This window comes from Equus asinus, chromosome 9, assembly GCF_041296235.1.
Source record: "Equus asinus isolate D_3611 breed Donkey chromosome 9, EquAss-T2T_v2, whole genome shotgun sequence".
Lineage (NCBI taxonomy): Eukaryota > Metazoa > Chordata > Mammalia > Perissodactyla > Equidae > Equus > Equus asinus.
Genome location: NC_091798.1, coordinates 61,778,564 through 61,806,561, shown reverse-complemented (window position 1 = coordinate 61,806,561; position 27,998 = coordinate 61,778,564). Strand labels below are relative to the sequence as shown.

General features: G+C 39.7%; 1 protein-coding gene across 3 annotated transcripts in view; it reads right to left on the bottom strand.

Moving 5' to 3' along the window:
• The window catches only part of MCC (MCC regulator of WNT signaling pathway), a 405,770-nt gene extending 378,187 nt beyond the window's left edge, over window positions 1–27,583 (bottom strand). The window contains exon 1 of one of the 3 annotated variants that reach the window (XM_070517578.1): window positions 27,377–27,583. In XM_070517578.1, the coding sequence (XP_070373679.1) occupies window positions 27,377–27,540 (164 nt within the window). In that variant the 5' untranslated portion in view covers window positions 27,541–27,583. The remainder of the gene's footprint in view (window positions 1–27,376) is intronic. The other 2 variants (XM_044780105.2, XM_014842841.3) reach the window with 2 other exon arrangements.
• Between the last annotated feature and the right edge of the window lie 415 nt (window positions 27,584–27,998).

Sequence of the window (27,998 nt, the reverse complement as noted above, 5' to 3'; positions counted from 1 at the left end):
ACAATAGGCACTTGCTGTAGATTATCACATTTAATCCTCACAGCAGCCCTCTGAGGTGGAAAGTACAAGTCCGGAGGTGCTCTTCCAAATTTCTTGGGGTTCGTTACACTTTGAATTTCAGAAATTTTTGTATTTTAGAAAGGCAGAAACCATCAACAAAATGAAAGACAACCGAACAATTGGGAGAAGATATTTGCAAACCAAATATCTGACAAGGGGTTAATATCTAAAATATATAAAGAACTCATATATCTCAACAACAAAAAAACTAACAACCCAATTAAAAAATGGGCAGAGGATCTGAACAGACATTTCTCCAAAGAAGATATACAGATGGTCAACAGGCACATGAAAAGATGTTCAACATCACTAATTATCAGGGAAATGCAAATCAAAACTACAATGAGATATCACCTCAGGCCAATCAGAATGACTATAATTAACAAGACAGGAAATAACAAGTGTTGGAGGATGTGGAGAAAAGGGAAGTCTTGCATACTGCTGGTGGGAATGCAAACTGGAGCAGCCACTATGGAAAATAATATGGAGATTCCTCAAAAAATTAAGAATAGAACTACCATATGATCTAGCTATCCCCTGCTGGCTATTTATCCAAAGAACATGAAAACATAAATGCGTAAAGATACATGCACCCCTATGTTCACTGCGGTATTATTCACAATAGCAAAGACTTGGAAGCAACCTTGGTGCCCGTTAAGAGACAAATGGATAAAGCAGATGTGGTATATATACACAATGGAATACTACTTAACCATAAAAAGATGAAATCTTGCCATTTGCAACAATATGGATGGATCTTGAGGGCATTATGCTAAGCAAAATAAGTTAGAGCGAGAAAGTCAAATACGGTATGATCTCAGTCATAAATAGAAGATAACAACAACAACAAACAAACATAGAGACAGAGATTGGATTGGTGGTTACCAGAAGGGAAGGGAGGAGGGGGAAGGGAGAAAGGGGTGATATAGGTACATGTGTGTGGTGATGTATGGTAATTAGTCTTTGGATGGTGAACATGATATAATCTACACAGAAAATGAAATGTAATGATGTACACCTGAAATCTGTATAATGTTATAAACCAATGTTACCTCAATAAAAATAAATAAACAAATAAATAAAATAAAGGCAATATGTTGTATTAAATAGTCTATATAATATCCTTAGAGGGATTTGGGGCAGTATTGATAATCATATGCATATAATCTCCAATAATCACACATAATCAGCCACACACATGAATAATCACACTAAATGGAACAAATAAAGACTATAAAAAGACTCTGGTCAGTTCAGGTCAAGTTTTGCTTCCTACTGAGTTTGCAGCAACAAACTGCAAAAACAAAGTGTCAGTTTTAGAGCTTTTTGGATTTCAGAAATGCAAATAAAGGAGTATGGACCTGCACAATTATCCTGATATATTTTAGAAATGAAGAAAAGGGGCACAGAAAGGTTAAATAACTGGCCCCAAATCATACAGCTAATAAACTAGAATTCAATGCCTGACTCCTGAGCTCTACTCTTACAATAAAGTTACAGATGTAGTATTTCATATACACAAAATAATATATGATTCATATATGTAAATTAATGCATAACAATTAGAATAATAAATTAAAAATTAACCTGCTACCCAACTTACAAAGATGAATCCCACTCTTAACCCCTGGGCACAGCACCCCAGGTCTGGCTAAGGCTGTTATTTACGGTTGTGTTACACAGGCGGGGTTTTAATGTTTGACTGTGGCTTCTTGGGTGGGGCCCAAGGCCTCACACCAGGGGAAATTAAGTCTTTTCATAATGTCAAGGGACCTATCAAGGGGGGAGGTGACATAGTCATATCGCTTACAAGATGTAAAAATGATGCAACTTGAGGTATAAATGAATGAGGGCTCTTTACAAGGCACCACGGGTAAAAATATAACGGTGTATGAGACCAGAACAGACTGGTGTGTGCTGCTTGTGTAGGCCAGCATAACAATAACGTGGGCTATTCATTGACCTGAGGTTTCGGGCCAATTAGACGGAATTAGAAAGGAAGGCCTGAGGGGTTACACAGAAAGAGTGACCCAGACCCTGACCTGGGTCCAGAGTGGTAATTGGCAGGTAAAGACAATACCCAAAGTGGCCTGACTTGTTTAATAAGATCTCGTTCTCAGGGGCCTCAAGCACATGAACTGACCAAAGGGATCTTCAAATCACCTAGAGCAAAGATTCAGAGGATGAAAGGGTTTTTACCTCAGCAAAGCGGAACTGATTTTATGGGAGAGTTATGGATTAACAGACCTTCCTTTTGAGAACAAACATCCTACTGTTACCAGACACCAGCCTCTCCCACAAAGCTTGCTCAGGAAGATTCCAGCAAGCTGAGAGGTCCAAACCAAGACCAGGGCTGAGTGTGTGTGTGTGTACGAATATGAAAGAATATTCTGGAAAAACAAATCCTTTGAAAAAATCAGCATTCTGTGTTCACAGAATCTTATGTGACCCTCACACCCCATGTCATTCTCTGACTGGTGGGCGAGGGGGAGCAACCCTGATTTGAAGCACTTATCGGAATAAAAATAGCCGGTAATTGTGTGCTGTCTCAGAAATCTGTGTTACGACTGAACCGTTCACTTTGGCGACCCCAATGTGATCACTGATTTGAAAGTCAAAGGGTAGACAAATGCCTCAAATGAAACTAGATGACTCAGACATCCATTCCAAAAAACCCCAGGAATCACTACAGAAAACGCATGCACCCAAGCACGTGTACACACATGTGCACACATATACCTTAGTTGTATTCTGTGGGTACAGATATAGAAAGGAGAACTATGCGTCCTAGGGCAGGGAACTGAGTTGTAAACTTTTGCTCCATTCACATGATACTCAGGGAAAGCTGAGAAAAAAGGAAAGTAATAGAGAGTAAGTAGGTTGCCTAAGAGAGTTCCTTGCATGAAAACAGAGTGTTTATACCCAAACAATAAAAATAGTTAAAGGGGAAAAGCAAACAACCTCCGAAGTGTTTGTAGCTGAAGTTATTTCTAGCTTTTCATTTTGCCACAGGTGGGTTTTGGGAATATCTCATATGAAGGGAACCTGCTTTCCACTGGAAGTCCTGACAGTCTGTGGAGGCAGGAAAGAGGGTCAAGCCTGAGGCATTTGACACATCCTCTGAGGCACCTTGTCAGTGCAGATCCTTCAATGGAAGAGGCACAGGCACTCTCTGAGTGTGACCATTTGGTCTTTTATTCAATTAATATTGAAGTAATTTCTCTTTTCCTGTGAACTTTCCCACCAACATTCCCTCCTCTTTTCCTTCTCTTTCCCCAAAACCCATAACACACACACTGTGTCAGTGGATCACCCCCAGCTGGTCAGAGAACTAACTTCCAGCAGTAAGGGTAATGGCTTCTCCCCATGGAAAGCTGTGGGAGGACTGTGAGAGCCTGCAGATTGCTCGACGCTCCCCTAACAGCCCCATGCTGTACACCGTATGTGCTGTGCCCACAGAGCTGCAAAAGAGAGGATCATTTTTAAGCCCTGGCTTCGTATAAATGCAGCTTGTCACGTCTGAGCAGAATTTTGGAGATAGATGTAGCTTGCAGCCTTTTATTTGGCTGCTGCTACTCAAAGTGTGGTCCGTGGACCTATAGCATCTGCAACACCTCGAGCTTGTTAGAAATGCAGAATCTCAGGTCCCCCATCGGAACTGCAGCGTCAGAATCTGCAATTTACCAATATCCCCAAATGCTTCTATGCATACCGAAATATAAGAAATGCTGGTTTACGGAACTTTACCACACTTATTCTACTTAAGTATTTACTAATTAGCCAAGCGCTCTTAAAAACGTATTTTTCAAATAGTAACTCATTTACTCTTCAGAATAACCCCATTTATAATAGTATAGTATATCAACACAAATAATCCATAATCAATCTATAAATCAAAATTGGGGTGAGTTTATCATGAGCCAGGTCTGAGGACTATAGCCCAGGGCCTTCCTTCCCCAAGGAAGGAAGGGCAACAAAGAGTTGGGGTGTATAAAGTGGTTACGTACTGTCTTGGAACAAAGAGCATACATCACATATGACAGAAATATCTCTTTTCTACAGTCACAAGATGCTTAGCTGGCACAGGAGGTGAGTGGTCACAAAGTAAGCACAGCAGGTCGGTAATTAATCCTTAGTTTTCATGAAGAGGTGCTTATCCTTAAAGAAATGCCAATATGGGGGGAAACTACATCCTTATCTTTAAGGGCATCCTTCTTGGCTTTGGGACATTGTAAACGTTTAAAGCAGATGCCCAACACATGCTCAACAGGCCACATCAGGCCCTTTTAGGAAAACAAGGTCAGGCCACATTAGTTTTAAACCAAACGGCTTCCTCATGTACTCCAGTATATCCTATTGCTTTTCATTTTCATTTATTTACCAAATAGATAGATACTGTTATACACCCATTTTACAGAGGAGGAAACCAAAGTGTGAAAGTGTTAAGTACTTGCCTAAGGTCACACAGCTAGTATGTAACAGAGTCAGGATTAGAGTTCCAGAATCCATTCTTTATATCACAACTCTATGCTGCCTGCCTCTTGGAGACATACAACAAATAATTAGAATAGATATTAAAGAACGGACACTTTGCACCAGAAAAAACATGCCCACAGATTATAGTAGAATGCCCAAAGAGATCCTCTGCTCCAAAAGGACTGTTAATTCAGGAAGGGTTACAAGAAGAAAAGCTTCTTTCCGTCAGATAAAAGGCATCCAAGATAAGCTGGAATGACAGCTTACTAAATAGAGGGTGTACAACTAAATAAACAAAAACTATTACACTTTAGTGATACATTTAAAAATATTTTTAGATATGAAAGTCAGTCTGAATGGTAAAGTAAAAAAAGTTTAACCCACCTGCATGAGAACCGTACTCTGTTAATGCCCACACAACACATTAGAAACTGAGGGAAATAAGAATTAAAAATTGGTACTTTTCTCGCTTGACTTGTTAAAGTCAGGTCAAAATACTTTAAAACTAGTTGCAGACCACCCATAGAGTTGGGCCTCTGGCCTTCTGGAACTATCCATGTGGTGATGTGACTTCGGCTGGCCCAGCGATTCACCCACTTTCTACTTCTGGGCCTTGCTTCCTTTGAAAACACCTCACAGCTCTGATCTCAAATTTGTGCACAGACTTGGATTTTCCTGGCTGCCTGTTTCACAGTCCCCAGGGCAGTGCTCAACAGAAACATGGGAAATAGCACCTCAGGCTGCAATACTTTCCTGAAGCCTCCAGACAGCGGATTTCACCCCAGTCAAAACAACACCTTTAACACATTTGGAAATGTCATTAATGGTGTTGGATAGCTATCAGCTCAGAATCTGTGCATTTACTCAATCCTGGGTCCAGGGGGCATGCACAAAGGACAGAGGGCAATTATATCAGATCTTGATAAAATGAGAAAAACTCCAACAGCAATTTCTTCTCTAGCAACCCCAGAAAAACTGAAACTTCTCAAAAAGGGTATTTTTTATGTTCATGGAAATAAATTGCTTATTCAGATAAAAATAAATGTACTGGTGTGCCAATTATGCAAAAAGGCCACTTCCTGGTTTAATTCTAAGAAGCAAGAGGGACTGCATTGATTCTTTCCACAAATATTTACTGAGTACCTGCAACATGCCAGATTACTGTGCTAGGCCTGAGGATTCAATGGTGAGCAAAAACAGACATAGTCCCTGTTCTCATGGAGTTCATGGTTGAGGGGGCCAGAAAGATGTTAATCAAGAATTCCCACAAATGAACACATCATTACAAACTGAAATAAAGCTTCTGAAGGAAAAAAAGATGGGAAGGTCAAGGAAGGCTGAAAAATTGACCCTCGAGCTGAGTTCAGAAGTTTGAGAATAGCTGGATATATCCAGTTGCATGGAAACTGAAAGAAGAACACATTGGAGAACCTGAAATTCAAAGCCTAGAGTGGTCAATGGACAGAGAGCAGGAAGGAGAGAGAACAGATGAGGCAGGAGAGGAAGGAGGAGCTGGAATCACGCAAGGCCTTTGTTGGCCAAGTTAAGGATTTTAAAAAGTTTTAAAAACTTTTGAAGTTTTTTAAGCAGGGGCAACATGAAGAGATTGGCCCTTCGAAAAGATCTCTCTGGCTACAGTGTGGAGAATTGGATTGAAGGAGAGCTAAAGGAGACACAAGAAGTCAGTTAGGAGTATTTGCGGTACCCCAACTGAGAGAATTAGGGTGGTAGTAATGGAGATGGAAAGAAGTGGACAGATTTGAGATTTGGAAGATAAAATGATAGGACTTGATGATGAAATGAGTATGGGAGTTGATGGAAAAGGGGGTGTCAAGGATGATGCCAAGATTCTTTCTGGCCTGTGTATGTGGGTGTACGGTGGTCAAATCACTGTGAGATAGCAAGACTGGAAGATTAGATTTTGTGGTGAGAGATCATGAATACAATATTGGACGTGGGGAGTTCAAGATGTTTTAGAAATATCTGGTGGTAGATGATACATAGGCAATTGAGTTCATTGGTTATGCAAGTCTGAGGCTCAGAAGAGAAGTCTGAGCTGGACATTTATTAGGGGAATCATTGGCATCTATACGGATAACTGAAGCTTAAACAAATGAGAGATGAAACATAAATGCCTAGAAAGAAATGGGCAAAAGTTAAACAAATGAGAGATGAAACATAAATGCCTAGAAAGAAATGGGCAAAAGTTAATACCTTGAGAAATTCTGACACTCAATAGGTAGGTAGAAGAGATCAGCCTGCAAAAGAGATAGAAAAGGAAGAGCCTGAGAGATGGGAGAAAAGCAAGAAGACTGTGGGTCATGGGAGCCAGGAAAAGAGGGTCCTTTGAGAGGCTGTAATGGTCAACACAATCGATTGCTGAGAGGTACTATAAGTCAAGGACTGAAAACACCTGTTTTATTTACTGACAAGAAGGTCAGTAGTGACCTTAGCAATGTTTCAATGCAGTAATAGCATAGATTGATGAGAATGACAGGTGCCAGAATTGAGTGGGTAAAGGAGATTATGAGAAGTAAGAAAACAGAGAACGTTAAGTACAGGCAATCCGACAGAATCACACAGAAAACTCTCACTCAGAATAAAAGCCGAAGTCCTTACAATAACCTACAGGGCCATAAAATCTGCCTCCTTCCTTAATTCCTCTTCCACTACTCTTCCCTTTCTTATTACTCCAGCCACACTGACCTCCTTGTTCTTTGAATGACCAGCTTCTGCCTCGTGGCTTTTGCATTTGCTGTTCCTTCAATCAGGAAACTTATTCCTCCACATAAATAAATGACTGCCCCCTAACTCTTCAGGTCTTTGCTCAAAAATTATTTTCTCAGCAAGGCCTCCCCTAACTACCCTATTTAATATTCAGATTAACTTCTCACACCTGCACTCACTCTTGCCTTCCCTGCTTTATTTGGTGTTTCTCACCATTTAACAAATCAGATTTTATTTTTGTGTTTACTATTTACCTCACTCCCCCCAAGAATGTAAGTTTCTTGAGGGTAGAGAATTTTGTCTATTTTGCTCACTGCTATATTCTCAGTGCTTATGAGTGTCTAGTACATAGTAAGCACTCAATAAATGTGCTGAATAAATAAAATAATTGAACAAATAAAAGAAGTAGCTTTAATATATACCATCAATTATCAGCTAGGGAAAAAAATAGGTTTAAAAAAGCTCTATTTATGATAACAAAATTTGGAGGGAAGGCTAGAAAAACAAAACAAGACAAAAAATATAGTGTAAATGGACTACATGAGGAAAATCACTGTGAGACAAAAAAAAGACTTGAGTAAATGTAGAGACATACAATCCATCTTACGAAAAACTGGCTTGCAGAGATATCTATTCTTTCTAAATTAATTTAGAAATGTATCAAAATTCCACTTAAAATTCAATTTTAAAATTCTAAAGTTCTTTTCGGAGGAAAAAATGCCTGCAAATAGCCAAGATGGAGTTTTTTTGTTTTTTTTTTTTCCTTTGGGTAAGAAGAGACAATGAGGGAAGGAAATCCATATGAAACATTGAACCATATGATAAAGCAACAGTATTAATACAAGAACAGATAGAGCAATAAAAGAAAATGTAGGATCCATAATCAGATGCAAATGGATATTTTTAAAGTTATTACACAATAAAATGTGTACTTTCAGATCAGTAGGGAAAGGATGGACTCATTAAATGTGATTAGGGCAATTTACTAACCATTTAGGGAAAAAATGATGTTTCCTATCACGTAAATCACATACAGATAAATTCCAGGGGTATTAGATATTTAATTACAAAATGAACTCACAAGATAGCTGTAAGAAAATAATTTCAGTATTTATCTACTGAGCTCAATAGACAGAGCCTTAACATGCACAAAAGCAAAAGAAGACAGTGACAGATTTGACTTCATAAAAACTTAAAACTTGGGGCCAGCCCTGTGGCCGAGTGATTAAGTTTTCATGCTCTGCTTTGGCAGCCCAGGGTTTCGTGGGTTCGGATCCTGGGCGCGGACCTGGCACTGCTCATTAGGCCATGTTGAGGCCGCATCCCACATGTCACAACTAGAAGGACTCACAACTAAAATATACAACTATGTACTGGGGGGATTTGGGAAGAAAAAGCAGAAAAAAAAGAAAAGATTGGCAACAGTTCTTAGCTCAGGTGCCAATCTTTAAAAAAAAACAAAACTTAAAACTTACGTTTTATAGCAAACTTATGCAAAGGATGTAACAAATTTAAGAAGAAAGCAAAAATTTTGGGAAAATATTTGCAACTTGATAAAATATTAATGTCCCTAAGATACAAAGACTTCTTACAAATCAAAAAGAAAAACACAAATTCCCTAACAGAAAAAATGAGCATGGAGAAAATTCACAAATTAGAAATACAGGTGGTCAATAAATAAATGAAAAAGATGTCCAAACTCACTAGGATTCAAACAATTGTAAAATTAAATAATGCAATACCATTATTCAGATGTCAGATTGATGAAGGTTAAAAAAGGCAATAATACTTAACGTTATTGAATACGTGAGGAAATGGGCATTTCTTTTTTTTTTTTCTCTGCTTTATCTCCCCAAAGCCCCCCGGTACATAGTTGTATAACCTAGCTGCAGAAATGGGCACTTTTATAGACTGCTGGTGGCGAAGTAAATTCTGGAAGGCAATTAGTAATACATTAACCCAGATATTAATAGAAGGGTTTATTAGTTTTCTAGGGCTGCCATAACAAAGTACCACAGACTGGGTGGCTTCAACAACGGAAATTTATTTCTCTCGATTGTGGAGGCTAGAAGTTCAAGATCAAGGTGTGAGCAGGGTTGGTTTCATTCTGCGGCCTCTCTCCTTGGCTTGTGGATGGCCATCTTCTCCCTGTGTCTTCACATGGTCTTCCCTCTGTGTGTGTCTATGTCCTAATCTCCTTTTACAAGGACACCAGTCATACTGGATTAGGGCTCACCCCAAAAGCCTCCTTTAACCTTAATTACCTCTTTAAAGGCCCTGTCTCCAAATACAGTCACAGTCTGACGTACTAGGGGTTAGGATTTCAACATATGAATTTTGGGGTACACAATTCAGCCCATAACAGAAAGGGTTTTCAAAGATGCATGTATAAGATATTTACCAGAGCATTGGTTATAAAACTAACAAAGTGTGATAGTCTCCTAAAGTAGCTCCCAATGATCCCTGCCTCCTGGTAGTCACATCCTGTGTAATTCCCTCCTCTTGAATGTCAGCCGGACCTAGCAACCTGCTTCTAAAGAAGAGAATACTGAAAAAGTGATGGGATGTCACTTCTGAGATTAGATTACAAACGACTGTGACTTCTGTCTTGCTGGCGCACTCTCTCTCTGGCTTCTTGTATGTTTGCTCTGGTGAAGAGGAACACTTGGTAAGGAACTGAGGGCGGCCTCTGTCAATAGTGAGCAAGGAACGGAGGCCTTCAGTCCCACAGCTCTCAAGGAACTGAATCCTGTCAACAACCATGAAGAGAGACTGGAAATGGGTCCTGCCCTGTTAAATCTGGAGATGACTGGCTCCAGCTGTTACCTTGACTGTAATCTCATGAGAGTCCCTAAACCAGAGGACCCAGCTAAACCGTGCTTGGACTCAAGACCCACGAAACTATGAGATGATAAATATGTGTTGTTTTAAGCCACTGAGTTTTGGAGTAAGCAACAAATAACTAAGGCAGAAAGTAAAATAAAATTTCTATAGAGAGATAAATAGGATAATATATCAAGTTTTATATACACACCACAGAATACTTAATTTAAAATGGTGATATGAAAGCTATATTTACATGTTAAGTTTATATGACATAATATGTGAAAAAAGCAGATTACAAAACAGCATGCATAGTAACATCCCATATGTGTAAACACATGAGTGTTCTAGGATGCTTTGGGGTGAAAGTAAAGAAGACCTAACTCAAGCAGTCTTTTGTTTTTTTTGCAATTGGCACCTGAGCTAACATCTGTTGCCAATCTTTTTTTTTTTCCCTTCTTCTCCCTAAAGCCTCTCAGTACATAGTTATATATTCTAGTTATAGGTCCTGGTTGTGCTATGTGGGACACTGCCTCAGCATGGCTTGATGAGCGGTGCCATGTCTACGTCTAGGATCCAAAGCGGCAAAACCCAGGACCGCCGAAGCAGAGCATGCAAACTTAACCACTTGACCACAGGGCCAGCCCCTCAAGCAGTCTTAAATAATAAAGATATGTATTGGCTTATACAACAGGAAGTCTAGAGGCAGGGTGGATTTCAGTGGTTCAATCAATATCATCAACGTTCTAGCTTTTTCCATGCTGTTCTCGCCCTTCAAAGTGTGGTCTTCATCCTAGTATTCATTTCCCTTTGTATCCACAGATGGCTGCTACTGGCAATTGAGGGTACATGCATCCTCTTCATGTCCGTATCCCACTTGGGAGGGAAAGAGAGAAGGAGTTACTTCCAGAAATTCTACCAGAAGAATGTAGAAAACTTCTCCAGAAGTCTCTAGCAAACTGTTTCTAGGCACTCATTAGTCCAAGTCACATTATAAGCCCATTCTTAACCCAACTGTTGTTAAGAGTATGGAATTACCCTTAGATCAACCAGCCTTACACTTGGAAGTGGGACCCTGCAACACATGGGTTTCTTGTAGGAGGAGTGGCTGCCTGAACTTTTGTTAGTGATCTGTTGGGAAGAAAAATGAGAATAGATGGTTTGTTAGCAACTAATAATGTGCATTACATCATATTTGTGTGTGTATCTGTGTGTTTGCTATTACTATCTCTGGGTGGATGAGATTAAGAATGATCTCATTTTCTTTATATTTAACTTTATTGAATGAATTTTTTTGCAATAAGGCTCAGAGCCTATGAAACCCAATGTATTTAAACAATCTCCTTTTTGTGAGCTGTTTAAATGGGTGCTATCTTAAGCCTACGTACTTAAATTTTATTGGGGGTGCAATCTCAGGGAAGCAAAAGTGAGGGGAAGCTAAGTGAGGAAACAAAGTGCGGAGAACCAACACAAAGGGGTGGGTAACGTTACAAGCTGGCCATGGCCTTGCAACATACACAGTTGGTTATCTGGTCTTACAGAATGTCTCCAGAGAGGCCATAGGAAACTACTGCGTTCAGAATAGTTTCTCAGAGGGAAGGAAGGAGGAGCAATTTATCAGCTGGTTCCTTCCTGTCTCCAATCTCTCACAGGTTGTTGCCCCACAGGGTGTGGCCTCCAGGAAACCTCACGGGTGTGCACCTGACTCCTCCCACGAGGATGCCAGAGCCTCTGCAGGGCGTCTCTCATTGCCATCAGAGCTGCGCAGCTCCTTGGTCTGTGGGAGGGAGCAGGGCAGCAGAGAACAGTGCGAGAGCAACCCTGGCTGAAGTAAAGAAAGAGGCTGCATGCAATCTAGGAGGGGAGGTGAAGCCAAGTGGCTATTCTGGGCCGCTGACTAGAACAATGTTCTCCAGTAAAGTCCACTTGATTGTTTTTCTTCTTTCCCTGAACCTTTCTAAGCACTTGGCACCTTTCTTTGTCTCTGGTCTTGTGTGTACTTATTGCATAAGACCAAATTACACCTGAAGGGCAGAACACACCCATCTTTGTATTCCTCTTGCATACAGTGGGCATTCAAAGAATGCTTAAAAATAAAAATTGATATTCTTAAATTCACACTGGTATGACAGTCATCAGAGGCTAGAAGTACTGAAGATTCAGGAGGAAATCTGTAAAGTAACAAAGTACTATGAATAGCATATTATTCCTTTAAAGGAACTTGTATTTTATGTCAGCAAAATAGAAGGCTTTAACAAACTAACTTAGAGGATTAAAAGGCAATATTCTTTGCGATTTCCTCATTCCATGTTATTTTACAGATAGTATTCTGGAAGCATGTAAGCATACACTTAGAGATAGGTTAACATTGGCACAGGAGTTTTTCTCTATTTTAGGTAGGAGAAAAATCAAAATCCTATCTTGTGAGTGTGGAAGCAGCAACATAGTTTTGTCGTAGGGTAGTATTAATGCATCAGTTCATCCATTCAACAGTGATTTAGCATCTGTGTACAAGGGACGGTTTTGGGTGGTGTGAGAGATACAAAGGCATGGTTGTTACATTCATGAAGCTTATAATCTGGCAGGTGAAAGAAGTTAAATGGAAAGTATGATAATACAAGTTAGGATTGGGTAAATTCCCTTACTTTTATTCTATTATTAGTTTAAAATGTTTGTTTACTGAGAATACCCCATAACTACAGAGAAATAGCCTAAGCAAAGTGGGCTATAAAATATTAATTTGAAAATCTTCTCTTTTTAAACCTTTATATACCCCAAAAGAGTCAGAATATAACTATGTGGGCAACTGTCCATCAACTTTTTGATAACTAGAATGCAAAATTGAGTAGTTTTTAAATGCAAGTAATCTCATATACTTTACTCAGAATCTGACACAAAACCTAACCAACAGTTCAATACTTTTGACTCATCAGAGTTAGTTTATAAACAGACACCAAACAGTCGCCCAAAAGAGACTAGTTTACACAGCATGCTTTTCCATAAGGGTATGCTACCACCAAAACCCTAAGCTAGTACCTGGAGTCCATAAAGTCAAAGTATTTCGGTACTGAAAAAGATGTTAAAACCATTTTACAGAATAAGAAACTGATTAGAGAGGATTGTGTGACTTGCCTAAAGTCATATGATTCGTTAGTAGCAGGAGCACTGAATCCCAGTCACACTGGTATTTAAGATTAGGTAAAATGCATACAATATGTATTTTCAAATATAAATTCCTCAGCTTCTTCTAAGTTGGTCATAACTTGATAAATGTTTTTCTAAAAAGCCTAAAGTGTTTGAAATTACCATTACACATGAATAATTTTATTTGTTTGATTGATATTTAGCAAGTTTCTGTTACGTGTTGCGCACTGAAGTTACAAAGATAAAAGGCAAGAAAAAGATAGTCTCTGGCTTGAGTGTGGGGAGCAAGGAAATGGAAACGGCGAGACTACCAAATGTGAGCAGTGCTGGCCTAGGAGTGTGTGTGAGGTACTAAGGCACCAGGAAAGTCTCCATTGACAAAGAGCTGCATGAGAAGCGGGTCTAGAAAAAATGAGAAAGTGCACACCACGCAGACAACGGGGAAAGAAGGGCACTTACAGAAGAAGCTGCTGTGCAAAGCATGATGTTTGGAAGAGCCAGGCATGCTGGAGGGTGCAGTGTGAGAGCGAATGCTGGAGAGGGGATAGTCACTGTGCCAGATGGGCAAGGGCCTTAAATTAAATGCCCTAAAAGGAGTCTGAACTATCTGTAAGGAACAGGCAACTGTTGAAGGATTTTTAGAAGAGCTGCCTGCTCAGTTTTATGTCCACGTAGAGTGGCCTTGGGTGGGGGGGGTCAAGTCTGCAGGTTAAGACATTAGGACAACAATTCTGGTTAGAGACAAAGGAACTTGGGAGACCATGAAGGGGGAGGGGGATGAGCAGCACTGATTTCACCCTTTGATTATAATAAATATAAAACTGCCAACACATTTTCAGAAGAGTAAATTCTTCTCCAACAAATTCTTGCAGTGATTTTCATCCTGTTTACTGTGAAATGAAATCAGGTTAAGACTCTATAGTACATAAAATTGTCAAAGTAAAAACTCTTACCTAAAACCATTAACCTCTAATGTAGAATATTGTGTTAAGCTTGTTATTTCTGAGAAAGTAGTTCTGAATTTTTGTAAATAAGTAAAAAATCTGATATTTAAAAGAAATGTAGCCACATTTTTACAAAAATGTCCTCCTTCACCCTATCAATGTTCTTACTCCCTTCATCTGTACCACAAATTTGTGCATGCTGACATTTTAAACAATAGACAACAGGTGTCTTAACCAATGGCATTTGCTGTAATGTTGAATAGATGCCCAGTTAACACCAACATCAAGTCTAGGATGTGTTTTCAAGTACCTTCTACCCTGTTGACGTGAATGCTTAAAAAATTAAACAAAAGCTCATCTACTTAGAATTTTCCAAGCAACAGTTCACAATTAAATATTCAATTGAGGGCTACACTTAAACTCAACTAAAAACTGTCACATCAGACAGACACATTCATGCTTATTGGTCAATTTAGAAATGTGTCATTTACATTCTCGCTTAGTTAGGGATCCAAACGTCTGAAAAATGAATAGGTCCAGAGAGTCCTTCTGCCTACCAAACTTTGTTTTCTCCCATCAGTTAGAGTTATCAATAATCAATGACGTGAATTTAGTAATTACTTATTTACATATTTAAACTGACATTTTGAAATGACAATGAGAAGCTGACAACTAACTGTTCTCTAAGGAAATGCCCTTTCTCTCCATATGGTTTCTACTCTGGGACTAACACTTAAAGAGATTTTCAATTTACCAAACAACAGAGAATCTCTCCAGCTGAGACCCCCATGGAAATTCATTTAGAATGCAAATGCCTAACCTTCTGTACCAAGAATTTAAATGCCATTCCCACTGATGCTAAGAAGCCAGTTATAAAATGAAAATTCATCTCTACCATAGACTTTGGGTAAATTAAACAGTAAAGAATTTGAAGGCTTTAGGGGAAAATAGGTTTTCCTGTGTTAGCTTCGCATCACGTATGGTAGAAAAGGCCCTCAAGTAAGGCCCACAGGTTCATTCTTTTCCAAGAGGCTATGTTATCTTGGCTCTTTGTCTCAAAATAGAGATATTAATTCCTGTTGCAAGGATTAAGTGAGATAATGTATGGACTAACTGACTGTAAACTATGAAGCTTCTATAAACATATACTATGATTACTTCAGACGTTCACTAATATGCTGACTCAAAATAAAAAGACTATACAATAAAGATGGCGGCTGGAGGACAAAAACAAAAATACCCTGAAAAATATAGCTACTAAAAATGCATGTGAACAAATTGATCTATAGATTCAACACAATCCCTATCAAAAATCATAGCTGCCTGTTTTGAAGAAATTGGGAAGCTTATCCTAAAATTTGCATTGGAACTCAAGAGACTAAGAATAGCCAAACAATCTTAAAAAAAGAACAAAGTTGGAGGATTCACACTTCCCGATTTCAAAATTTAAACAACAAAGCAACAGTAACCAAACAGTGTGGTACTGGTATAAAGACAGGCATATACATCAAGGGAAAAGAATGGAGAGTCCAGAAATAAACTCTTACATTTATCGTCAATTCATTTTTGACAAGGGTGTCAAGAAAATGCGAAAAGAATAGTAGTCTTTTCAACAAATGGTGCTGGGACAACTGGATATTCACATGCAAAAGAATGAACTTGGATCTCTTCACAACATACACAAAAGTTAACTCCAAGCGGATCATAGGTGGTATATATACACAATGGAATGTTACTCAGCCATAAGAAATGATGAAATCTAGCCATTTGTGACAACATTGATAGACCCTGAGGGTATCATACTAAGTGAAATAAATCAGACAGAGAAAGTCAAATACCACATCATCTCACGAATAAGTAGAAGATAAAAACAACAACAAACAATCACATAAAGATAGAGATTGGATCAGTGGTTACCAGAGGGGAAGGGGGAGGTGGGAGGGTGGAAGGGGTGATTAGGCACATGTGTGTGGTAATGGATTATAATTAGTCTCTGGGTGGTGAACATGATATAACCTACAAAGGAATATAAATATAATGATGTAAACCTGAAACTTACCTAATGTTATAAACCAACGTTACTGCAATTAAAAAAAAAATGGATCGTAGACCTAAACGTAAGAACTAAGACTATAAAACTCTTAGAAGAAAACATAAAAGTAAATCTTTGTGATCTTGGGTTAAGCAAAGCCTTCTTGGATATGACATCAAAACACAAACAGTAAAAGGTCACATAAGGCATGATTCCTTTATATGAAATGTCCACACTAGGCAAATCTATGGAGATAGAAAGTAGATTAACAGTTGCCTAAGGCTGGGGAGGTTGAGGGAAATGTGGATGACTGCTAAAGGGTAGAGGGTTTCTTTCTGAGGTGATAAAGATGTTCTAAAATTGATTATGGTGATGGTTGCACAATTCTGTGAATATACTAAAAACATCAAATTGTACACTTTAAATGGGAAAATTGTGTAGTATGTAAGTTATAGCTCAATAAACCTGTTTAAAAATAATCTAAAGAAATGCATGTGAAAAGCAGCATTGAATAGTGGTCATGACCCTCATTTGAGAACCAGACACATGAGTTGAAGTTCAGGTCTTACTAACTGTGGAATCTTGAGCAAATAACTATCTCTGAGCCTGTTTTTCTCACCTTTACATTGTATGTAATAATAATTCCTTTTTCAAAGGGGCTATGATGAGTATTAACTGAGGTCATGTATATAAAGTACTTGCTTAGCATAGAGCCTAAAACACAGTAAATACTCAATAATGTTAGCTATTTGGGGCCCGCCTGGTGGTGCAGCAGTTCAGTTTGCACGTTCCACTTCTCGGTGGTCCAGGGTTCACCAGTTCACATCCCGGGTGCAGACATGGCACCACTTGACATGCCATGCTGTGGTAGGCATCCCACATAGAAAGCAGAAGAAGATGGGCATGGATGTTAGCTCAGGGCCAGGCTTCCTCAAGCAAAAAGAGGAGGACTGGCAGTAGTTAGCTCAGGGCTAATCTTCCTCAAAAAAACATAAATAAATAAAAAATAATGTTAGCTATTAAAAGAAAAGCTATGTGGGCCTATACTGTAGGTAGTAGTTTAAAAACAGTAAGTTGGTTGAGGTGTTCTGTAAATGTTATCATAAAATTATTTATACATAAACTTAATAAACACAGTGTTTCTAAATAGGCAGGCCCACTTTGGGTCACTCAGAAAAAAGAGAAGTCAGGACTCCACTTCAGGTCAAGATAGAAGCAGAGAAACTGGATTTACCCTCCTACCTAAAACAACTAGAAAACCAAACAAATTTAATGAAACAATGATTTCCAGACATTATATAATGGATAGCACAAGACTATGATCCCTGAGTAAAGGTAAATTAGCAAGGTGAGCCTACAATTATATCAACTTACTGCCTGGAGGCAGTTTACAGGCTCCAGAATAGGAGGGGGAATCCAGACAGCACCCAGTGGTCTCACTGAGTTGAGGAGGTGGAGAACAAAGTTCTCTAAGGTGGACAGAATTTGTGGTGCAGAGGGAAGAGGAGGGAATGCCTCAGAGAGAGAGCTCCAGAGATCTGCAGAGGCTAAATTAGCTCTAGACTGAAGGCTGCTCTGATCCTGCCTAACCAAGTTGAAAGGCAAGCTTCCAAAAGATCCAAACTCAACTGCATGCCAGAACGAAGTAAAGGAATACAACAAAAGCCAGCACTCAACAAGTTAAAATGTCTGGCATTCAATCAAAAATTACCAGGCATGCAAAGAAGCAGAAATATGTCCTATAACCAGAAGAAAAATCCATCAATAGAAACAGACCCAGAGATGAAGGAATTAGCAGACAAGGAAGTTAAAACAGTGATTCTAAATCCATTCCATATACTCAAATGGAACTTCTAGAAGCGAAAAATCCAGAATTCCTACAAACACAAGAATTCCAACAAACCCCAAGCAGGAGAAAGCATAGATGAGCATTTCATCACCCCACTTTATGGGTAAGGAAACTAAGACAGAGGCAGGGACTGGTACCAAGTCATACAGTTACCTAGTGGCAGAGCCTAGAATGAAGCCAACTTTCCTGACTCAGATCCAGTGCTCTTTCCACTATGTTGCAGAGCAATAACATGATCTGACTTACTCTTTAATAGGTCACCTGGTTGCTGTATGCATAGTCTGCATGTGTGGAGGGTAGAGGGGCCAGGGCAGAAACAAGAGCCTATTGTAATAATCTTGGTGTGAGATGGATGATGGTTTGGACCTGAGTAGGGAAGGTGATGAGAAACGGTCAGATACAAGCTATATTTTAAAGGCAGAATTGGTGGATCTGCTGATGGATTGAATGTACTGTTAACAAAGGAAAGAATGCAGGATGACTATTTTTTGACTTGAGCCTCTAACAAGGAGTAGCAATTTACTGTAATGGGGAGAACTGAGGCAGGAAGGGCTGGGGAGGGGACGGAGGAATTTTGTTGTGTATGTGGTAAGTTTGAGAGACCTTCAGACGTGCAAATCAAGTATGCAGTTTCTGCACATACCTGTCTTATATTCAACGGAGAAGTTGTGGTCAGAGATATGGAAAGATCATAAATGTGGTAGACAAATGACTCAAGTTTGGGAAGCTCGAGGCTAGATGATCCTTAAGGGTCTTTAGATATGAAGGATTCATGATTCAATAATGTGATGCCATCTCGCTCAGGCTGAGCAGTCTCTTACCAGTCTCACAGAGGGCCCTTCCTATCATTATGGTTTCTCTTGCACTATTGCTTTGCCAGGATTATCCACTTTTTCTCCTTTGCTTCTACAGTATCTATCTTGCATGGTTACCATGAGCATTAAATAAGTTACATAAAATACCTGGTGAGCACTCAATAAATGTTAAGGCTATCTTATCTTAAATACAGAATCCTGTTTCTCAAAACGTAATTTCACTTCACACGAATGTTCATAGTGCCTTTATTCCTAATAGCCTCAAACTAGAAACAGCCCAAATGTCCACCAACAAGTGAATGCCTAAACGAATTGTGGTAGATCCATACAATGGAACATTAGTCAGTAATAAAAAGAAGGAACTAATGAATACATAATGGTATGCATGAATCTCCCAAGCTCTAAACAAGCCAGACAGAAAATAGTACATGCTGTATGACTGCATTTATATGAAATACTAAAAGACTAATCTAATCTAGAGTGACAGAGGAGCCAGCCTCGTGTGCTCTGCTTCGGCAACCTGGGGTTTGCTGGTTCACATCCTAAACACAGACCTACACTCATCAAGATACGCTGTGGCGGCATCCCACATACAAAATAGGGGAAGACTGGCACAGATGTTAGCCCAGTGACAATCTTCCTCAAGCAAAAAGAGGAAGATTGGCAACAGATTTTAGCTCAGGGCCAATCTTCCTCATAAAAAATTAAAATAAAAAGTAAAAAAATTAAAAAACATAGAGCGACAGAAAGCAGATCAGTGATTGCAGGGGACCAGGATCAGGGTGGAGATTGATCAGGAAGGGCACAGGAAACTTTTTGGGGTTATGAAAATCAACCTTGATTGAGGTAGTGGTTCTACAGGTATATAAATGTATCAAAACTCACTGAAATATACACTTAAAATGAGTTCATCGTATTGTATGACAGTAATCAGGAAATACCACATATCAGAGTTAGCTCTTCTGGGTGACTGGGTACCAAATTTGCCCCGTTCAAAATTCTCTCCTTCATATTAGTTTTAATGGTTTTTCTTTTATTTTTCTTTTTTTCCTTCACCCACATTCAGTTTATACTTTTTTAAGTGACATTATAGTTTGACTGCGACTTTGAGGTTTTTGGTATTATTCAGTTTCCTTGAAGTCTGGCTTTGGTTATGCTATTCTATGAATCTCACCAAAGCCTCTCTTTTAAAAATTGTTTTCCAGAGTTATCACTTCTAAGAATAACCCTTATGTCACAGGACTCTACTTGGCCATAAGATAAGGAATCTAGAGGTCATTTACCTTTTGTTTAAGTGGCTCCTCTCTCTAGCCTCCCCAAACAAGATTTCTGCTACCACTGACCAGGGGAAGAAAAGTAGAGTATATATAACATGTAGATCTGTGGTTCTTTAGTTAAATACTAAGAAAACTTGAAAATCTTTTGTTGTTGTTTTATTGTTTAAAGAAGACTAAACAAAGTGTCTGCAAAGCAATTCTAGTTCACAAATTTTGCTAATAATTCTAGTTTTGACTCACTCTTTAATAACATAGTACATGGAACTATGAAAGTGTTTATTCTAGCATTATATAAAATATATTTCAAAACTTCTAAAGTGCATAGTTTAACATTGTGAAATCTGAATGTTTCTTACAATTCTATTGGCCTAATGCTGACATAGTTACTAATGCTTGTGCAGCATGAATCAGGTTGTTATTCCTGGTAACATGACTAGATAACTGCCACTCTCCATGGTTCCTTAAGAATACAAGTCCTGGTTATGGTCTGAGAACCTTCCAGTAAGACCAGAAGTACCAACATCAATACTTGCAGAAAGGGTGTCAGCATCTCAGAAAAAAATCCTATAGAAAACAGTGGAGCCTCCTTTAAAGAAATGCTGCATCCCTGATATTTTGATGCCACAGAGGTTGATACTGGGTAGTAAAACACAGCATCAATACTCTGAATCAAAACTGATTTAGAAGACTTGGACTTTAAACGTGAAGAAGTTTTAGGATTTTTTTGAACAATTTGATTAGCTGTTTTCCTTCTTTATGTATGCACAATAGTGAAACACAATAAAAATATATGACTAAAGAAATTTAAGGGAGACCTTTCAATAAGAATAAAATAAAAAATCTAATTAATAAGATGTGTTTTATCATAGTTTGATTGGTACATAAAATACTGGTGTGTCCCAATCTATGGCATCTTAGATTCAATGAAATTCCAAAGCAAATAACTGGAAACAAACTAAATGTCCAACATAGGAGAATAATTAAATAAATAAATAAAATAATGGAATATTATAATTACAAATCACATTTTCCAATCTTTTTTTTTGTGACAGCTTTATTGTATTGAGATGTAATCCACATACCATAAAATTAACTCATGTAAAATGTACAATCCAATGGTTTTTAGTATATTCCTAGAGTTGTGCAACTATTGCTACAATCAACTTTAGAAGATTTTCATCATCTAAAAAAGAAATTCTGCACTCTTAGCTATCATCCTTCAATCTTCCCATTACCTTCAGGCCTAAGTAACCACCAATCTACTTTCTGTCTCTATAAATTTATATATTCTGGACATTTCAGATAAATGGAATCATATAATACATAGTCTTTTTGACTGGCTTAAGTTACCATAATGCTTTTAAGGTTCACCCATGTTGTAGCATGTTTCAGTACTTCACTCCTCTTCATACTGAATAATATTCCATTGGGTAGAAGTATCACATCTTATTCATTCATTTTTCAGTTGATAGACATTTGGGTTGTTTACACCTTTTGACTATTATGAATAATGCTGCTATGAACATTCACGTACAAGTTTGTGCAAGGACATACGTTTTCAGTTCTCTTGCATAAATACCCAGGGGTAGAACTGCTGGATCATATAGTAATTCTACATTTAAGGGTATAAGACTATTTTCCAAAGTGGCTATATCATTTCACATTTCTACCAGTAGTATATAAGTGTTCTGATTTCTCCACATCTTTGCCAACACTTGTTATTATGTAACTTTTTGATTATAGCCACCCTACCGGGTGTAAAGTGGTGTTTCATTGTAGCTTTGATTTGCATTTTCCTAGTGGCTAATGATGTTGAGTATCTTTTCATGTGTTTATTGGCCATTTGTATATCTTCTTTGGAGAAAAGTCTATTCAGATCCTTTGTGCATTTTTTAATTGGGTTATTTATCTTTTTATTATAGAGAGTTCTTTATACAATCTAGATACAAATCCCTTATCAAATATATGATTCACAAATATTTTCTCCCATTCTTTGAGCTTTCACTTTTTTGGTAGTGTCCTTTGAAGGACAAGTTTTAAAAATTTTGATGAAGCCAAATTATCTATTTTTTCTTTTGTAGCCTGGGTTTTGGTGTCATATATAAGAATCCACTGCCAAATCCAAGGTGACAAGATTTTGTCCAATGTTTTCTTCTAAGAATTTAATAGTTTTAGCTCTTACGTTTAAGTTTCTTGATCTGTTTTGAGTTAATTTTTGTACATGAGGAATGTGAGGAGTACATACATTTTGTATGTAAAGAATATATACATTTTGTATGTAAGGGAAGTGTCCAACTTCATTCTTTTATATGTGACAATCCAGTTGTCCCAGCACTGTTTGTTGAAAAGTCTATTCTTTCCCCATTTCACCCTTGATTTTGGCACCCTTCTCTTGACACTCTTGTTGAAAACCAATTCACCATATACACACGGGTTTGGGGGTCTCAGTTCTATTTCATTGACCTACACATCTATCTTTTGCCGGTACCACACTGTCTTGATTACCGTTGTTTTGTGGTGTTTTGAAATTGGAAACTCTGAACCCTCCAACTTTGTTCTTCTTTTTCAAGATTGTTTTGACTATTCTGAGTCTCTTGAATTTCCACATGAATTTTAGGACAGTTTGTCAATTTCTGCAAAAAAGTGGCAGCTGGGATTCTGAGAAAGGTTGCATTGAATCTATAGTTCACTTTGGAGAAATACTGCCATTATAACAACATTAAATCTTCCTATCCAAGAACATGGGATGTATTTCCTTTTATCCAATCTTTTTTTTTTCCTTCTTCTCCCCAAAGCCCCCCAGTACATAGTTGTATATTCTAGTTGTGGGTCCTTCTGGTTGTGGCATGTGGGATGCTGCCTCAGCATGGCCTGATGAGTGGTGCCATGTCCACGCCCAGGATGTGAACTGGTGAAACCCTGGGCCACCGAAGTGGAGCGTGCGAACTTAACCACTCAGCCATGGGGCCGGCCCCAATCCAATCACTTTTAATGTACTAGAGGAACCATATGATGCAGATATGTCACTAGGAAAATGGAAATGATATTCCTTGGTTATCGGATAACAGAAGATTTTTATTTTACTTTCATACGTTTCTGTATTTTCCAAATTTCAACAAGTATACCTCTAAATAACCAAAAAGAAGTTATTTTTAAAGGAAAATATTCTTTAATAAAATATGCTTAAGTTAAAGTGTTTCATAAACATGGAATATGCTTGGAAGTAAAAATGCTTGAAAGATTTTTCAATATACATGAACATACCACTGTTTATTCTTGATCACTTACTCATCAGAATTTACTGATTGAATACTTTATGGCAAATACTGTGCTAGGTCCTGAGTGTACTGTTTTAAAAAAACAGATATGATTCCTGCCCTCATGAAGGCTACATCTAGTGGGAGAATGGGAAAGAGGCAAACAAAGTAGTAAACAGAAATGTAATTACAGGGCTGGCCCAGTGGCATAGTGGTTAAGTTCACATGCTCTGCTTTGGTGGCCCAGGGTTCACAGGGTCAGATCCCGGGCATGGACCTAGCACCACTCATCAAGCCACGCTGTGGAGGCATCTCACATAAAATAGAGGAAGAATGGCACAGATGGTAGCTCAGCCACAATCTTCCTCAAGCAAAAAGAGGAAGATTGGTAACAGATGTTAGCTCTCGGCCAGTCTTCCTCAGACACACGCAAAAAATGTAATTACAAGTTGTAAAGAGTACTTTGGAAGAAACCCATTGGTACTATGACGGGGAATAATAGTGAGGTAGAGCTAACCCACTTTGATATACTGGTCAGGGTAGCTCTCTCTATATACCAACATATAAGCTGAGGCTTCAGACTAGATATAAATGTAAGTGTTGGTTTTAGATATTTGTCAAAATGTTCAAGATAGTTTCTTAAACTGAAAGGTAAAAATAAGAAACTTTAAAATTCTGAAGGGAAATTAATTTCAACAAATAGAGTAATCCCACAATCTCTTATAACAGCACAAATAGGGCCCAAAAAAATTCAATGCCATTAAATGTGGGGTTAACTCATCATAAGGTTAATGACATGCAGAAAGCCTGCTGTGGTCCAACTGTGCAGGCCAAATCCTGTCCTGTCCAAGCCGTGGTTTGGCTCCATCTGACGGTAGCTGTCTGCTCCAGCTTAACTATGCATGGGGATGATTCTAGGTCCCTCTGAGCGCTAGGAGTTTCTGGGCAGAAGCAGAAGTTCCAGGAATCTCCAGTTAGCTGATGCCTTTTTTGTTAGCCTGATGGGGAAGGCTGAGCTGAGAGAATATTGAAGATTCAAAGCCCCACGTTTTACCTGCCTCTTCCTGAGATGGTGTACCCTGACATTTCCCCTCCTGGCCTCAGTCTATCTTCCACTTATCCTCCCTCCAAACATAAGATCTCCAGCCCACTCCTGTTTGAGAATGAGGGCTAGGCAAAGGACCAGAGTCAATACAGAGTTCACTGTGGGTTATCATGGGGGTCTTATTATATGTTTTGGTTGCTACTTGCTTACCCAATATTCATTCCCTGCTCTTAGTAACAGAACTCAGATGTTGTTTGGGAGGCAATGTGACCAACTGAATTATACGCTTCCTTGAGCTCTACTGCAAGTAGGCATGGTAAGGTGATGTACTTTGACCAACAAGACGTCAATTAAGGGATTTGGGAAAGCTCTGCTTTAAGGACATAGGCACCACTCTTTTCAGCTTCCTTTTACACCTTTCTCCCTAGAACCTGAAGATGGGGCTGGAGATAGAGCAATCATTTTAAGACCATGAGATAACCACCAGGATGAATGCTTTATGTGAAGAATAGTGATGCAGAAAGATAGAAGGAAGCCGGGCATTGTGGAACACCATTGTGGAACGGCTGCTCCAGCCTGGATGGACCACCTCCAGACTTCTAACTGAGAAAGTCAACTCTTATTTGACTACGGTTAGTTTTCTATTATATACAGCCAACTGAAATCCTAACAGCTACAGCTGTGTACCATGAGCATAAACTTAACATCTTTTAAAGAATCCAAGGTTTTTAAGGTTTTAATGTAGGAAGTCCAACTCTCATGTTTAATAAAAGAGAAAATTCACAGCACTCCACACCTTATCACCCAGTATAAAGTGGTTAGTAAAGGTCATTAAACAGGGGTAGCACAAAGGAGCGGCTTCCAAGAGGGAGTCATTTAATGCCACTTATCTTCATTAATCCCATTCCCCAAACCATACCAAATAAACATAAACTCCGGTAAAGCTGTGGTTGCTATGTAAACATATTTCTAGACAAGTTCCTTGGTCCCCCCTTTCAATAATAAGATTGCTATCCCTGATCTCCTCTAATATGGGAATTTTGTCACAGTATAAAATAACTTCCAGGGTAACTCTGCCCACAGTTAAAGTTATGGCTTAGGGTTTATTACTGCACATATTTTTCAACTTTCAAGCAGATACATTAAAGTGATGTGGCTCAAGGAACGATACAGTTTTTTCCAATTTGCCTCAGCAGGTTGCTACTCTAATCTGAAATCCCCTCTTTACCACCACCCCCTTACACTCAATGCCTCATCCTCCAAAACAAAGCCCTTGAATTATGCTTACAGAATTCATTATTCTTCAGGGTAGATACAGCTCCATTCAAAGTAATATGAGCATCTGTACAGAAAGTGTAGCTCAGACAAAGTAACATATTAATAGGCCCGATTAGAGGAAGGGAAGGAGAGAATTCTGCTGGTTTTCTATATGGACTCTGGCCCACGTGAAATTAAATTCTTTTTGCATCCTAATATGAAGAATGTAGATTGTTTTTATTATTGCAAATGAGATAATGCCCTTTCAAGTAGGAAAAATCCACAAAACTATATATATCAAAACTATATGTATCTAAACTATACAATGAAATTTTTTATCCCAGAACCAAAACAGGGAAACGCTTCCAGATAAAATACTATATGTAGCCAACTAGAGTTACATATTTTTTTCATTATAGAACAGAATTACTCCATAAAGTTTTCTGATATCTTTGTAATGTTTCCCAAAGAAACTTCAGAAAAGTAATAAAATTCAGCTAAGAATGATCATAACTGAGTCAAGAGTCCCAAATAAATGATTATTTTTCTAATTGTCAAATTCTTACATATCAAATCACTTGTTTCTGAAATCTTTTTAAAAACTTTTTGGAGAAAATTCCCCACTCTCTTTTTTTTTTCTCTAAATAGGCAGGGACAATCAGCAGGAGGCAGCTCGTGATTTTCAGAGAACTTGAGCATCACCAAGAGAAAGGCTAAAGAAACGTAACACACAACTTAGGCTGCCTACTTCCTTGAAGGCAATTCAAATTTCGGCGGGCGCGTAAGGTCTTCAGCGCCCTGTGGCAACCCCTCGGAGAAGGATACCGTAAAACATTACGATCGCCTTCTTCACCATCAGTGTCTGATAAGTGATAAAAATTTGGGCAGAAGTAGTTATTTTGCCAAGCTCTGAGACTTCAAGCCGCAACACCGCCCCTGTAGGGGATCTGGAAGCAAACACAGCGAGGGTTACGAGCGGTCGCGGAGGGGCGCCCCGAGACCCCTCTGGAGACTCATCTGGTTTGCTCCCGCGGTGGGGAGCAGGGTCTATTTTCAAGACTCACCTCTAAACCCCAGTTTGTGCCTGAGTGCTTTATTCCCCTCAGGCTAATACGTTTAAACTAGCTATGGGTGGCAAACTATGCCCATTCTTTGGGCTCCCAAGTTTGGCACGCAGAGGCTCTGTGGCACATGAAAGTTCTTCACAGCTTGTTTTCACGTCCAACTCTGTCTCTGAGAGCGCATCCCTATCCTGGTCCGGCCCCGGGGCTGTCACCGAGCAGCCGGACAGATCGCTGCCCGGTGCCACATCTTGACGGCCAGGAGCCCGAGGCTGCAGGGCAGCCCCTCCGACCTGGACAAGTGGCCCGCATTCGTCTCCCCACAGGCAGGAGCGCTCCGAGACCCGGGCAGGACTTGCATCCTAAAGAGATGTCTCCCAACACCCAGACAAAGACAGCGCTGGGAAAAGTTGGAACAACTGGCACCACGAGAAGGCGAGTAGATCAGCCCCTCGGTCTCGGTGGCCGAGCCGGCGACACGCTCTTACAGTCGCAGCCAACTTTTCCCGTAAGCTTCTGAGCAACTTGCTGGAAGTTGGGACGAGGAGGCATGGAAGGGGTCAAGGGCAGCGCGGAGAGGCTGGTCGCGCCCCAGCCGGTTTCGCGTACCTCCCCGAGTACCTGCTAATGTATCCGTCGCCGTCGCCGTCGCACGTCTGGAAGAGGCGCCGCATCCTCTCCTCCTCGCCGGTGCTGGACGTGTCGCTGCTGCTGCTGCCGCCACCGCCGCCGCCGCCGCCGCTGGCGCTCCCCGCCGCAGCCGCCGCCATCATGCGCCCGCTCCCTGCTCGGGAGGAGGAGGAGGACGCGCGGCAGGAGGAGGAATCCGTGAGGCGCAAAAGCTCTTCGCAGCCCCGAACCTGCCTGACAACCGAGCATGCCCAGTGGCCGCCGGGGCGCTCCGAGCGAGGGATTCCACCTCTCCGGGTTTTGCCCGGGCTGGGAAGATGGGCGCTCTGGAATAGCAGGAGTAGGCACCTTAGGGGAGAGGCAGAAGGGGAAGGTGTCTCGTGCAGTCAGGGAGCCAAGGGTGGCGACGGGGACGCGAGGGGAGGAAGAGAACACAGGAGGCCTCCGAGAAGGGTGTCAGCTCTGCGCATCGGACCACGACGCGGGCCACTGGGACTTGGGGATGCTTCAGGCAGAGCGCGGGTGTTCTCTCGGCAGAACTCTTCCAACTGCCAGGAGTCGTGGATTCCTTTTTCAGAAAAAAAAGATAAACGCTCCAGTT